Genomic DNA, 16,700 nt, shown 5'->3' on the forward strand with positions numbered 1-16,700 from the left:
ATCCACGACTAACGATCGAGAATGATAATACGATCACAAATGGTAACTTTTACACGCCAATTCTTTATATAAATTGCACAATCTTGCTACAATATTGCACCTTAAGACTTAGCGAAAAATAATGTCATGTCAATTTTCCCAAGCTATTACGACAAACATAATTCGTAATTAGCCACGAAACATTCTTAATCTAAGGCTATTTCAAATCTGCTATTCCAAAAGCCAACTTTTTCCATTTAGACAATATAAATTGTACGAGGACAATATGTCGGCTCTTTAGCCAAGCAATCAAATTAATTGTAATTAAACTTCGACTATAATTACGTACCACCTAATGTGTAATTAATGCGTGTGCGCGTATGTACAGAAGTAGCCGTTCGTCTTTATAAAATATCCTACATCGAATAAGGATCTAAGAGCTCTTCAGTTTAGCTTATTCCGGTTTCGAATGCATTCTTCACAATACCATTCTCCTCTCGGGGCGATTTTAAGACCCACACATGGAAAGTGGAACCATTCGATTAGGCACTGCAAAGAAAAAACCAAAACACAATCTCATAAGTATATGTGGTGATAGAGCACTTGCCGCTTAAGAAAGAAAACGGAGTAAAGGAAGTGGCAAAATTGCATAAAGATGAAGGAGCATGATTTTACGGGACATTGATGTTCGAGGGAATCGAACGGGCTGTGGAAAAAGTTTTTTTCTCAAACACTCGACGCGTGACGCAAATTATTTTAATCCAATATGTTGTTGATAACGCAACGTCCCGTCACCGCAATTGGCACACAATCAAACGTCGAAGTAAATGAATCATTGGATCGTCGGTTGGTCGGGTAATTTAAAAAACGCCCTCGAATGGTCCACGAATTTGGTGACCCGGACGTATCAAAGTTATCCGCGAGCATGAGCGTAAGCAATGATCATCGGTTACCTCGCGGGCAAAGCACTCCGAGTGAATTTAAGGCTAGTCGTGGGCGGGACTTACCTCCGGATCGTCGCAGGCGATCATCTCACCATAGGACACCTGGCGGCATACGCAATAGAGCGGCTCGTGGGGGTCGATGGGCATGTGGTACATGTCGTCGGGCAGGCCACTTTTAACGTTGAGAAGCTCTGACCTTGGCGCGGCCAATGCTTGCTTCTTCAGCTTTGTCTTGGTGGGGCGATCCTCGCCGCTGCTCGCGTTCGCCGTTCCCTTCTTGCGTTTCTTAATCGCCCGACGGCTTTGTTTTCTCCCTTTCTTTGAGTCGGCCTTGCGACTCCCACGACCGCTGTCCGTGCTGGTTTTGCTGCTGTTTTTGCCGCGGATGCCGCTTGAGCAACTGTTTGTGTTACTCCTGTCGTCGCTGATGCTGCTGTTGCTGCTAGTGCTACTGCTTATTTCGCTGCTGCTGGTGCTGGTAATGTCGGTGCCAGTGGTGCCACTGCTGCTTTCGCTGCTGCTGCTGCTGCTGCTGCTGCTGCTGCTGTCGTTACTGCTGGTGCTGCAGTTACTAGTGCTCGAGACGCTGCCTCTGTCATTGCCGCTCAAGCAACTAATGCTACTCATTTTCTGATTGAGTCTTTCCTGTTGAAAGTAATAATCGAGAGTTTAAACGAGAGTCTAATATTTCTCTCCTTCTTTTTTTTTGTCTCCTATGCGTGTAAATTTGCGTGCGCCACTCTGTGCGTGTACGCCAATTTTATTACCTTTATTTCACTGATCGCAAAGTCATAATTTGACAATGATAACGAAAATAAAAAATTAAAAGAAAAACAGTGGCAATTGCAAACGAACTATTAGGACACAATTTTCAAACGACTTTCACGAATCATAATTAACGCACGGCATTCATCAATCGATGCAAGCGTATTGTTAAACTAGGTAGACGACGATAGAAAATTATCAAAAAATGTTCAATGATAATATTTACCATTTGTTTCTCCTGCCTTTCACTCGTTGCCGAAATGCTTTTGGCATCGTAATGGTGAATCGGTGCCATAGCGATGATCGCCGCATTCTGCTCGATTTCGTTCTCGAATCTCGCCATACACAAGTCCAGCCTCTTGATATTCTTATCGACGAGTTCGTAAGTCTCGTATGATAATTTGACTTTGTTCTCGGCGTAGCGATTGGCCTTCGCGTGCAAGCTTTCGATGTAGCGAAGACGCTCCTTCTTCTTCGCCTCGCTTGGAAATTTGTTTTTCAAGTACTCGTCGATGAGTCTGTCGGTGTGCTTCTCGAGTACTTGCAGTTTGATGTCTAGTTCCCGTAATTTACACAAGTTTGTCTGTATTTCCGTCGGCATAAATTCAAGGCCTGAAGAGAGAGACTTATTATTGTATAACGAGAGATATAGGGGAATAACGTTAAATTGAGGATTATTTTCTTTCCGCCTATCTCAAATAAACTAATGTAGTTTTTCTACGAAATTTTTATCGAAATACATTATTGAAATACAATACGATAATTCCCTAATTAAGCATTATAATAAACAATTATAGAAAAATCATTGTAAATCGCCAGACTCGAGCTTTATTATTTTATTATTGTTAGACTCGGGTATCGTGAAGTCAATTTCAAAATAATTGACTATTGTAATGAAACGAGATAAATGTATGGATGAGAAACTAAAATATTTATCAATTTCTCTCTAAATTAAATTAATTAATTAAAGGACTTTATTGAAAGTTTAATTCATTTTTCAATTTGTCACTAACGTGAATTTTCACTTTTTACTACCCAATAATTGAATATTCAATAATTAATAAAATCATTGCTTTCAAAAAGTATGTCTAATAATTTAAAAATTGTTAATTATTACAAAAAGATATGAGAATCATATTTTTCAAACTGAATAAGTTACATCGAGCTTTATTTATTAGTTACTGAATAAATTAGTAACAGTTTCAACTAAGAATATAGTGGGCATTAATATTTATAATTACTAATTAAATTTGTAATCATTATAATTCATCAACTTATCGATACTTATAAACAGTAAAAGTATCGAGTTGATGAAGTAAAGTAAAATAAATATTTATTGTATACATTGCATGTAAATGTATAGAGTGATTATTTATAAAAAAATAATTATTTAACTGTATATTTACTATATATGAATTTACTAAGTACTACGACTATAAGTATGCATATATATATATATATATATCCTTATAGATGAGTGTATGTCTATATATATATATATATATATATATATATATGTATATACATTTAAATATGTATGTTTAATGTCTTTGTGTGCGTGTGACGTGTGCGTGTGTGTGCGTGCGTGTGCGTTCGTGTGCGTGCGTGTGTGTGTGTGTGTGCGTGTGTATATATGCATATGCATATATAGATTTATAATATTATATCATTTTATATTTTCCAAAGTAATACATACTGTGTACATAACGATCCAAATCAGCAGACATCTTGGCGCTTTTTTTTTATTTTGTAAGTATAGTCACAACTACAGTAACAGACACAACAATTGAAGAACACTATATGGATATAAGCCACGATTGCTGCACCACAAAATTGTATTGGTACACAAACGGTTGCAACACCGATAATATTCTACTAAGCGAAGGGATCTGTCCTCCTCAACGATTACCCATGTAATAATTTAAAAAGGGTCTTTAGAGGAATATTTATACTTTTATGCATGCATCCATCCTTACTGACCAAATAAAATTATTGGTCGAAATTTTATATGCACACCAATGTCTATTTGTCAAATTTAAATGCTATCGCTCTGATTGGGCCTTTCCAAATTTCAATAATGTACCTGTCGGGGGCGTTGCATATTGCCATTTTTCTTAGAATCGGATGTACGGTTAAACAAATGCAGGTAGTTTTAATGTATCGGAATTAATAATAGATATTAAAAGTGATTTCTTATAATGCTATGCGTTATTATTATATGTATATTTTGTAATGTAATGATCTCCTCAAACATTTATTTAAATAACGTGACAAATTTAATATATATTATGCAAGTGTGGAAAATAGAACCACAATATACACATTGTACATTGTACGTTAAATGTACATTAATTGTTAGATGACGCGCAAGTGTTCAAAGACACCTGCGCAATCTCTAATTGGAACTATTATCTAATGCGAATAATTAAATTCGTAGGCAAAGTTATTGTGTCGAAGTTATATTATATCTTGTAGTTAACAAACGGACAAAAAATTCTCCATCAGTATAAGAATGGGAGCCAAAGAGCATTAATATACTTTAGACATTAATGCATTGTAATATTATACATTAAATAAAATTCTCGATATTACATTTTTTGTTTTTCACAAGATATAGTAAGTTTGAAAATTGAAGTTTACTGTAGCCTACATGTATACATGTATAGATAAAATAAGTGTTATAATTACTGGGGCAAATGTTTTATTAGCAATTTAGTGCCAAGTATAACTTAATCTCTGTGTTAAACTAAATTAAAAGGAATAAAATGAAAATTATTCGACAAATAGACGATCCGGTTGGATTGCTCAATATTTACGCAAATCACAATAAAAATAAAAATATAAAGAAATATTAATGTCACACGCTATATCAATATTTCCCTTACATATACAAGAAAATAGCCGAGAAACGCCGAGTTAACCATCTTAAGAAATCACAAAATTAAAAAAAAAAAAAAAAAAAAAAAAAACGCGCACACACATTCACGGTATAGTCATACTCCGCGTTCGTGAAACCTATAAAATCACTGCCAATAGTCAACTACTCACTCTTTAAGGTATACCTTTAAAGCAACTCGATAGCGCTTTCATACAGAGTCGACATTTATCAAGAATACCCTACAAGTGCACCTCGTGGCCATTTGACAATTCCTGTGGATGTCGCCCACGTATTCCCCTGGCAAACCGCAGGTAAGACCCTGGACGATTGGTTCCCGCTGGGCGACACGAGTCGCGATAATCATAAAGTACGCATCGTTAATCGCCGATGCTCGCTAACGCCACGATAATCTGACCTTGAGAGCGATTGCGCAAACGCATACGGGATGATAGCCGCGAAGTATAAATAGCGGCGCGAAATTCGGTGGCTGCTAGACGTGTAGTTCGAATCCTTTCAAAATAATAATAATAATAATAACAATAACAATAACAACAACAATAATAATAATAATAATAATAATATGCTTATTGGTTTGAGCGAAAGATTAAATGGACGCTCGAAGGGTAAAGTGGGCTAAAGTGAGCTGGTCACGTTCTTAAAATCTCGATGATTCTTTAGTAAGTGATGGCGCGTCTAAGTTCCGTGCACATCGAATTGTCAAGGAACTATTCTGAAATGAAAATGGAAGACAATAAACGTACATTTAAGTGGCTATAAAAGAAATCGTACATACAGTTTCAAGAATAATTCTCATGTTTTATTTTACTGGTAAATATGTTGTAAATGTTGCCGCTTATTTATCATTAGAAAAAGCTATAAGTTTAGAATTACGGAGGCTCTCAATGGTTTTGCGGTGAGATTTGAATGTATCAAATTATTAGACTATTTCGTCCGTATTTATATTAATTCTTTACATTCTCGATGGACTTTTCCATTAAATATCATTTGTTCGGACTTATCGGTACATTTTATGTTAAAACCTATACAGTCCTGGTAAATCTAATTCTTCATCATCCACGCGTCACTTTGGAATATCGTAATCGGAATAAATAACGGTAACTTTTATACATCTGTGGTATTTAGTGATCTACAGGACAACAACGGTAGAATACAATTAAACGATAAGCTAAATTAAAGTTGCTCGAAATCTCACGATTATGATATTATATAAATCACTGATTAAAATTTTACACTTTAAGTTAAATACAATATATTTCAAATACACATTACATTATATGTATACGTATATATATATATATATATATATATATATATATATATATTATTCTTATAATCAATATAAATAATACAATACTTATAGCCAAAAGTAAAGTTTATTATAATTGAACTTTGTAATATACTAAAATTGGGCTTATAGTACTTTCAATATTAAATTTAATGTGTATCGCTATAATTTTCTATTAAATTGTTCCAACAATATCTTCAATATTAATAATCGTAAATCACGGCTGTTGGTTGATAATTGCATTATTGTGCTAATTTTAAAATATATTCTTTTTTTTTTTTACATCATTAAAAAATTAATAGAAAACAAATAATGAAAATAAGAAACTGGAACCCACTATTTTTATGATTTCATTATAAAAAAATTAAATACTACTCACCTCTATCGGGCTAAGAAAATGTTTACATAATGATGTGTTGCACTTAAATATTATTGATTTTAAATAGAGCAAATATAGTTTAGAATTGGTGCTAAACATTTCACAGAATAATTTATACCATACACTTATCAAAACTAAACATTAAATAAAAATAACTAGATAGTACAAGTTCGCTGAACTATATATTAAATTATATTAAAAGTGCTAGTAAATATATGAAAATAAATAGAAGAATAGGTAATTGAAGTAGAGAATAGAAATTCAAAATTTCTTCGAGTTAGTTTCTATCTTGTTGTATTGTAATATAAAATAGTCTTGGCGGTATCAAAACCACAGATATGTACTAATTCAATAAAGTAAAAACAAATAAGTGACATTGAATAAAATTATATTACTACTCGATCACCGTGGCTACTTTCATTATTTTTATGCCAATTTTGTTAATGCATTGATAGCAACATCTGTACTGATACATCAGATCCAAAAAATATTACTTTAGTGAATATAGATTTTGATAAAAGCGCCGAGGAAAACTTGGCAACTTCTGAGATTTAATAGATACAACTATTTATTTTCTATAAACATACCTATTATTATAGAATCAAATCTAACTGCATAGGCGTAGGCTTCGTAATAATCGAATCAACGTACATGAAAATAATTTCAATTTGATTGATAATGGCCTAGCAAGTTAAGAGAATTAGCATATTCACAATTAAAAATCATTCCTCATTACTTATCATAAAATTTTACATATTTCTTAAATTGATAAGCAGTGAGATAAAACAATACGTTAGAATATAACCGAACATTTCTCAAATACATATACTAACTCATAATACTACTTACTTGTTTGAAATATATATAAAAACAGATATTTATTCGATAAGTCTATTCGAAGTGTATAATTTTTTTTTTTAATTGATAGTCATTTTAGAGAAGCGATTTACAATTTATTTATAAATATTACTTCACATTCATTGGATTCAAGCCGTACTTTTCCATCACAATTAATTATTATTATTAAATACAAACTTTCATTTTTACTCTTATTTCAATAAATATATAATTGCGATTTTATATAATATTTTTATTTAAAATTCATATCAATCAACTTGTAATATATATTAAAAATTCCTTGATCAGCAATCGGCCGCTCTCTATAGCATTCGTGGGATAATTCGATACCGTTTAAATATTTATATCTTCAACATTTAATATATGCACTAATGCGTGCAAACGAGTTAATATCTAAAGACATGGATAATACTAAGTTTAATTACGTAAAGATAATTAAAAATTTTACATAATCATTTTTGCAATAGATTTAAACGGGCGTGTATGTATAATTTGCCAAATTAATTAATGCCAATATAGGCATGAAAATATTTCTTACCTTATATTCGCCTTTATACTCGGCTTCATTCTCAATTATAAAATAATTTAATATAGGATGAAGTTATGTATTGAATATAAGCGTCGAGAAGTTATTATAAAGAATGATCAAAAGACTATTAAATAATATTTTTATGTTTATATTAAAATAAAAATATACGGAAAAATTATTCTTTTAAAGGTTTAATACGTATACCCTATAATAAAGGAAAAGTACTTTGATAAATATAATATTATTTCTTTTTATAATATGTTTAAGTAATTGCTTAGCCATACCCTCCTTTATACACTAAAATAATATTAGAAATTTTTTAAGGCAAGAAGATAGAAAATTTACAGTAAACTTGAATTTTATATATTGAAAAATACATTATGTAGTAAAGACTGGAATTTTACTAATTTTAACATCGATGAGAATTAAACAATTTATATTTTAATTTGTTAAAATCCATTAGACATCCATACTTTATTGGAAATGCAAATTTACGGCCCATAATAATGGTATTATCATTAAAAAGTATTAATCTGAAATACAAATCTGTAAATTAAATTTGTGTAAATATCTTTACTTATGTTAATATATTGCTATCAATATCTATCAATATAGCCAACAAATTACGCACATCATTATTGCAAAAGATTCTATCAATTAATCCGTAAGATAAAAGTTATATAAACTTAAGGCAATATTGTAATCGAAGTCCTGTCAGTATAAAATAAAGGACATTAAATATTATAATTATTACAATATCATTTATTGATTTTCATATTTTATTCTATTACCTTCCCAGTGTGTTAAAAATGTTCAAATCTTCATTATTATCCATTGACTTAGTAGCTAAATGCATATTTTATCGATATTTATACATCACAGGTAAAAGCATAATATCTTCGTTCTTCAGATTAACCTTTTTCAGGCTTTGAAAATGTTAAATTTATGTAACTTATATTTTCTTTAGCTATAATGGTTTTAAATGCATTTAATAATATAATAGACGGATAAAATTTCAGAAATATTTACTTTAAAATATCATCAATAATTCATAAATAACTCTAATTTCAAATTTCAATTTTATAACATTAGCATAATTCTAGGATTTCAATAGAAATTAAATCATTAAATTTAGCACATCCTATGTTACATTCGCATTGATAATAATGATTGAATAGACAATTGCATTACAAATATAGTGATATTCTTAGTCATACGAGTGCAATGTACATTTATAAAAAATTATATTATAATATTCAAAATTAATTTTAAAATATAAGGTGCAAGGACGTGTTTAAAATAAATAAAATAATATATTATACAACATTGCTTTTAATACTGACTTTACCAAGTATTGATATTTGGATTTTTATAAAATGCTTAGGCAAATATTATAATATTGTGATTCAAATAGATTAAAGATTTTGATTTATTATTTTTATTTCGTAAAAGTTAATTATAAAAATAGGTTTTAAAAAACTATTTAACCGATTATCTTGAATTAATTTGCTATTTAATTGTATTTTTTACTAGCCTTTAAGATTATGAAATTGTCCTTCACTAAATGTTGATAATTATAATTTTATTAATTGCATTACTTTGTTAAGTAGATTTGTTTCTCTTTAATATTAATATAAAATACTCGAAAAAGAGTTCAAAACGTACAAAATCCAGAATTATCCTTAGAATAAATGACAAATCGAAAAAAAAAATATAATTACCGATTCAAAGAATGATAACGAGGTTCAAATTTTAACTGGAAAAGAAATTAGTTCTATTACCATTTTATAAAATTATTATATTTATACAAAATATTCCTACCATTCCTTAAGTTTCCAGAATTTCGAATTTATTGTTTTAAAGTTGACAACACTGAAAGTATTTGACGACAATCAATAGACTTTAAGTTTTGTTTATTAAATTCGATATATTTTACATTCTCACTTTATGTTTAATTTCTGAAATTATATTTTCTTTATACATAAAATGAATATTTCTAATTAATTGTAATATATATATATATATATATATATATTTATTTATTTAAATTTGGAAAATACCGTGTAAAAATATAATAATAACCACATAGAAAAATTTTATTATCAAAACTTCATATAAATTATAGAGTATTGGTAAATATTATCGTTATTAAAGTTATAATTATAATTTCATTTACGTATATCATTAGCATATACAATAAAATTTGTAAATTGTTTTATAAAAACAGCAAATCTTACATAGTGACGGTAATATTTCAAAGGACCACTGGAATAAATAAAAAATATTGTTATTTAACTTCCAAGAAACATTATTGAAAAGCCTACCAATAGCATTGTATTAGGGGGTTTACTTTCCTTATTTCGGAAAAACAGGTCAAAACCGGAATAAGTGACTTAATGTTTTCATAAGGGGTTGGTGACGTAGCCCAATGTTTATGACGTCTGACGTGCCAAAATCTTATTTATTATATGCTCTAATCTATTTAATTTTCAACACTATTTTTGGCATGAATTCCTAGATGTCCTTGGTGGGCACTATTTAATGCCACTAAATATCGATTATTATTATGAATTCCAAAATTCAAGAGTGTCGAAGGCCATAAAAACGGGTAAAAGGGATTAACTTTCGGCTCCTCCTTTAATCCCATTTGCAGATTATACAAATACAAGTGAGGGCGTGTTAATGGGAATTTTGACTTTTCTGATTAGGTGCATAGGATTTTAATTGCTTTAATGTTTTCCAAGAAGCTATACTACCGGTTTATAATCTAATATATTGAAATTATACTGGTATCTCCTCCCTATTGTCCTTTTCTTCTACATATTTCCATTTTTCTTCATACAACTTCAACTTGTGTATTATAAACAATTTTAAGAAGAGCAGAATAGTCGCCTTAACGAATAAATAATTATATGTATTAAAAGCAAACGTGAGTGCAATTGATGCTTTAACCCTGGTTGGTTACAAAATCATTCTTTATTTATGCCATTACGTAATTGGTGACGCATTTAAATTATGTTTAATGGAGGGTGTAAATTTTCAAATCATTTTATTAAAATTTTATATTCAGGCACAAATATAAAATTCTCGTAAAAATAATGCCAAATTCAAGTATAATAATTACCTTACGAATATCAAATGTGGGACGTTATATTTTTTTGCAAGATATATTACTGGTAAATTTCATTGCCATGAAGGAGAATTTTATACAGTATTAATTGTATTTTATTCCATTAAAAAATTTATTATATAAATGTTACATATATTCGATTATTGCATTAATTATGGTTACTTAATTATAATAATTAATACAATAGAAAATACAATATATATATATATATATATATTATTATTTTTTTTTTTTTGATATTGTACTTTCTTTGTTATTTTATTCTTTTTCACCAATCTTTTGATGCGTAAATTAATTGATTAGATAAATAGTATGTTTCTGTTGTATAAGTATTATTGTTGTTGTTAATATTGGTTTTACAAGTTTATCTAAAATATCTAATTAGAACCTTAGACTTTTTTTGTAAATATTGTGTATTTCCTATGCCGTATAGCAAATTTCACGATTAACATAGTATTTTATTTCTACACATATGTGTAATGTAATTTTCATATTGAATATTGCGTATATAATTTATAAAGAAAAATTTCTTACCTCTCGGCTAAAATATTATATTGTGCCGAGACATGTCAAACTAATAAAATATAGATTTCACAGGATTCAAAAGACACTTGTCAGCCGAAACGAATACATGAAAAATAAACAAATAAACTTCATGTCCACGCCAGTTTTCTTCTTCATTTTTTTCCGCATTTGACGTACCTTCTGTCAGTTAATTCATCGCCCGTCATATTATGACACTCGATGCACCTGCGCGCCTACCAACTGCGCCAATGATCCTTTCAATTTGGCGAATCCTGTATACTTCAAAAGCGTTTCACCAAAAACATATCATTTTGGAGTCGGTCACCGAAATAATTTTACGGTCCAACAAGGTATTAACGGAAAAAAAAAATATATATATATATATATATATAATAAATAAATAAATAAATAATGAAAGTAATTAATCACTTGGCATCATTTAATACGGCATGTAAAAATTTTAATTATTGATACTATTTTCGTAAATCATTAGCGTCTGCTTTATACATATCGGATTTACTTTTAAATTTTCATGGTCTCCCTCGTATGATCAATAAGTGAATTAATTTACTTAAATTAAACATTTTTTTATCCTTTATTTATATTTTATTTTTATTTTTCAATCTTAAATCTTGATGGACTTGAAAACAGTTATAATTTGAACAAGATGTATTTTTATAAGCTAGACGTGTAGTCCTTATTATAATGATTATCTTGTATCCATGAAAAGGAGTGACAATGCCAAAAGCTAGTTATTATAGATAAAATATCAGATTTAATTCTTATAGAGAAGACTATTAACATTATAGTTGACATTTACCAATGGATACATTAATCATCACGAAATGATTATAAAACTATGACAATATAAATGTAAAGTGTATATAAGAATTAAAAATTCATAAAAGTCCGATAAGACATAATGCATAATTGGAATCGGGCCAATTGCTACGATCATTATCTCGTTGTCTCAATTACAGTCGGAAATTGTGATGATAAATTTAATTATCATGGGGTAGTTGGTGAAATTTTCTGGATAATATCGGGAATGTTTGTGCACTAGTAAAGGCAAATAATAGCAGGTTAAGGATGAGACTATGGAAGGGACGAATGAATTTATTGGCTGGTAGATAGTATAAAAGGAAAATGATTAAAGCCCGTAATATACAATAAGTTGAATTTTCTACCGAAGGGTTGGAAATTTCTCGACATTTCGTTCATATTTTCCGCTAGCAAACTCAGTCGTCCCTCTAAAAAGAAGAGTGTAATCTCTAATAGTCACGACAAATGCTCGACTTACATGGACTCGCGCGCATCCGTGATTACGCGTAATTAATCAGTTAAGAAAGTTTAACATTGGTAAAATATATGAATCCCATGGGCGAATGAGTCGCTCTCGCAAGGACGTAAATAACAAGCGATACGTGCGGGGACAAAATATATAAAACATGAGCGATTAAGTGATACGAGACGCGTCATTATGCAGATCGAAAGAATACATTTGTCGAAAGTGAATCGTCAGCGCTCCCTCGCATTAAATTAAAGCGGCACGATAAAGATCGCGGATTTCTCTTATTTTTACGCGTGTATCGGCGAGGGTCTGCCAGCGGATGAAGCGCGCCGAACGACCAAGTGCGTTGCACTTTTCTGGGGTGGAATACTTTGCGTGGCATATAGGGGGCATCTGCCAATCAAAAATACATAATTATTATTGAACTGGATGCACCTGCTCGCGGTGGCGGCTCAGCTGGAGAAGAATGAAGCGGGTGGCTCGTATGCTGGCTCGAGAGTAATTGTTTATAAGAAAAGTATCGGCTCGGTTGGCTTGAACCGTAGTCTCTTCGGTTGCGTTCGTGACTCGAAATTATCTTTCGTCCTATTTTTCAGGAGAAGATTTTGGCATTTTTTTCTGCTTTTTTCTTTTTCTTTTTTTTTTTTTTCTTTTTCTTTTTTTTTTTTTATACAAATTGTCCTTTTCACCGAACGTTATTGTAACGTCTAACGAAGTAATTTCACAAAATATGTAAATGCATGCATAATCGCGGTCGCGCGCACTAACACGCGCCTGATATGAATTTGAAGTAATGCAAGAGTTATCAAAGAAGTTTTATATCCGAACTTTTGTTAGCTAGCAGTTAAATTTGTACTTTACGCGAATGGACAAATTATAAAAGATTAGATAGTAACTCGTAAACTTTAATAGTTATTGAAGATGCCTCTGTATTAGTAAGGAAACCATTAGCGCTTAGTTTATTCGATTTAATAGGACTGCCGATATATTTAGCTGCGAATTACAGATGAAGAAACATATGAGGGCAAATAAAATAATCGTACGATACTATACCTATAAAGAAATATACCAATGGTTTGAACTTTGTAAAATTGATTATAAATCGAAACATCTGCTTCGATGCTCATAATATGGACGCACGCAACCGCTTGGTGGTTTGTCTTTTTTGCAGTTTACTTTGTATGTACGCGAGTGTGCGTGCGTTCTTTTCACTCTTTCTCTTTCCTTATATCTTGCTATTATTATACCTCTGTATATGTATGTATGTATATATATCAAATGTTTTCTGGAATATTAATTATTTCATTTTTTAAGTTTACTTAGATAGATTATGCAATATTGCATACGATTTACATATTTCATTAATCAAATATATAACTGACTTTTTGTTATGATCCTTATAATTTGTATATGTAAAACAGGTGTTAAATAGCAGATTTTTATATTCACTTTTTATGTTTATAGTTCCAATAAATTAATAGACTTAATTTTTTGTATTCACAATATGCAAAGCATATTCAAGTTGCTATATTTTATACAAAGTTCATTTGCTTGTCTCGGAATATGGTGGTTCCAACGAAAGTCGTAAAAAACACGTTTTACAATTTAGACGTAAAAATAAGCTTTAAGAATTATTATAAGCAAATCAGGATTAATGCTTTTTAATGATTTAAAATTAAATGAAATTCATCTTATGTGATAAGAAATATTTACAATACAAACTTGCAATTTTACAGCTTATCGTCTATTGGAATATTAACTATTTGTTTTCGAAATCGTGCTAAGATGTTTATTTTTTGACAATCTCTTCTTCCTTGATTGTTTCTTTTTTCTTATTTTCTTAATTTCTATTACAATTTTTATAAATGGAAAATAACGAGATAAGATGGTATATTCGTAAACCACGTCATTGCAACATTTAACGAGAATTATGCTCGTATTTTCCATCAAAAGACAACACGGATACGGAAACTGATGTATTATCGCGGTAAATTTTCCTATGAATTATTCTTGCATAAATCGGCTATCACATACGGCTAGCTTAATATAAGTTAACGGCGTTAAAACTTTCAAAAGTCATTTTTCGTTATTTGTGGTGCATCTTTTGGGAGAAAAATTATTATTGCAATATAAAATATTTAAAAAGATGTTAATTGCAAATATTATTATATTTTATTATTTATGCTTCGTTTATATTAACACATTAGATATAAGACGACATTTTAATACGTAAATTTATCTACGCATCTAACGCAGTTTATGTATTAAGAAGTAACATATCCTTTTATTAATTGTAAGTAACTATTCTTCAATTGTAAGTGTATATTCCTTCATTATCATCTGGTCTCTCGTTGTTTTTTTTTTCTTTTTATCCCAATTCTCCTAGCACATGATCATAAACATTTTATATCTGTACATTAATTAATCGTTTATTTTGTATATCCGTAAAAGTCAAACGGACTGCAATCAAGCTGCATTATACATGTTAATATCAAATAAGTTAATTATGAATTTAGTTACTATTCAGAATAGAGGATATTATAATTCAACTGTAAACATATGAAGTCAGTGCGTGAACGCTGTGACTCACAAATGAAGATAATATATCATATCGTTACTCTGCATTTACAATTAATTGTATTCTACAATGAAGTAAATTAACATTTATAAACTTTTATAAAAGAATAGCATTGCCTTCAAATACGATTAAATAAAAGTAATAATAAATTTCTATTGCTTTACAGAATTTTACATTAAACGTATATTTTTTATATCTTCAAAACCTAATATGTATAATCATTTTTTTACTATACCGGAAGAATGGTTATCGTATTTCGTTTTAGATTACGAAATCATCCATTATATACAAATTATTACGAGGAACTTTAATTATTTTCAATATTCGAACATTTTTCCAATGATCTAGTTTAGTTATCGAATATGAAGTAATTGCAATAAATTGAAATTAAATGATATACAAAATTAAACAAACATACAAGCTACCCAACTAAGAAAATACATTATTCTCTTGTGTTGTAAAACAATGCTACACCAACTAATCTATACGTTTTATTTAAACAAAAAGAGAAATAAACCGTTATAATAAATCAATGTATTTGAAAAAATAATAAATAATTCTTTGAGGCTCGAGAAATAAGTGAATTTCTCGGACTTTATAGTAGCAGATTTTATTTACACTACAGTTTCAAGTATAATTATATCCACTTCCATATACAACGGCAATGTTTGTGTAATATTTTTTTTTTTATGCCTAACACCGCCAACATAGTTTAAGACCAGATCAATTACAAAGCTATCCGCCATAGTTGTAATTACCTCGGTCGGCAAATGATCGATACGCTCGTCGAAAACGATCGGAATCGTTCGTATCCAATTGGAGAACGGATCGACGTCGCGGCTCCGGTCAAATGGGCGCGAACCGATCGATAAGCCACCATAAAGACAATCGGTGCAGCGCTTCGTAAAAACAGAAAGCCGCCTATAATCGCATAAAAAGTACGAGCGGCGGCTTTGAGGCGAGGCATCGCGGCCTTTGTGTGTCGTGACGTTCGCACCGGAGTTTTCTCTAGGCCGCCTTTTTTTCTCTCCCATTTTTTTTTCCCCTTACGTTTGACGAGGGCATAATTGCGCGCACGCCGCAGGTACTAACGGCGCTGACGATACCAAAGATGCGCGCGCGCGCGCGATAGAGTGAGAAAGAGAGTCGTCGATGGATGGCCAATAAAGTTGCACTAATGCTGGACTGTAACTGTCCGCCATTTTAATTAACAAGCCGTGGCGTCACCGATGTATCAGAGACGTTCGACCGCCTCACCAACGCCGATAAAAATAATCAAGCCACTCGACGATTCCCTTGTTTTCTTGTCATCCTCGGGCTCGTTCCCTTTTTTCCTTGTTTCCGTTTTCTCTCTCTCTCTCTCTCTCTCTCTCACTCTCTCTCTCTCTCTCTTTCTCTCTCTCGCTCTCAATCTCGCCGCTTCCAGTTCACTCGCTATTTTGCCGGAGCGAGGTAACGTCAACTGTCTTACGCGCGCGCGCGCGCGCACAAGCATAGGTACGCATAACAATAGGAGAAAAAACAGAAGGATACATTGT

At 30.9% G+C, this 16,700-nt stretch overlaps 1 protein-coding gene across 1 annotated transcript; it reads right to left on the reverse strand.

The window, feature by feature from the left end:
* Positions 1-423: 423 nt before the first annotated feature.
* LOC105360337 (inhibitor of growth protein 4-like) lies at positions 424-2,289 on the reverse strand. The gene is made up of 3 exons (XM_011497228.1): positions 1,915-2,289; positions 987-1,568; positions 424-528 (listed from the first exon to the last, which is right to left on the reverse strand). Exons 1-3 carry the CDS (start codon positions 2,287-2,289, stop codon positions 424-426), a joined length of 1,062 nt encoding a protein of 353 aa, XP_011495530.1.
* Positions 2,290-16,700: the final 14,411 nt, after the last annotated feature.

Source organism: Ceratosolen solmsi, unplaced genomic scaffold (genome assembly GCF_000503995.2).
Source record: "Ceratosolen solmsi marchali unplaced genomic scaffold, CerSol_1.0 scaffold13, whole genome shotgun sequence".
Taxonomy (NCBI): Eukaryota; Metazoa; Arthropoda; class Insecta; order Hymenoptera; family Agaonidae; genus Ceratosolen; species Ceratosolen solmsi.

Coding starts and splice junctions, on each gene's coding strand:
- LOC105360337 (XM_011497228.1), bottom strand. CDS start 2,289: ATGCCGACGGAAATACAGACAAACTTGTGTAAATTACGGGAACTAGAC. Junction 1,569..1,914: donor AAAGGCAGGAGAAACAAATG/GTAAATATTATC, acceptor TACTTTCAACAG/GAAAGACTCAATCAGAAAAT. Junction 529..986: donor TCGCCTGCGACGATCCGGAG/GTAAGTCCCGCC, acceptor TTTTCTTTGCAG/TGCCTAATCGAATGGTTCCA.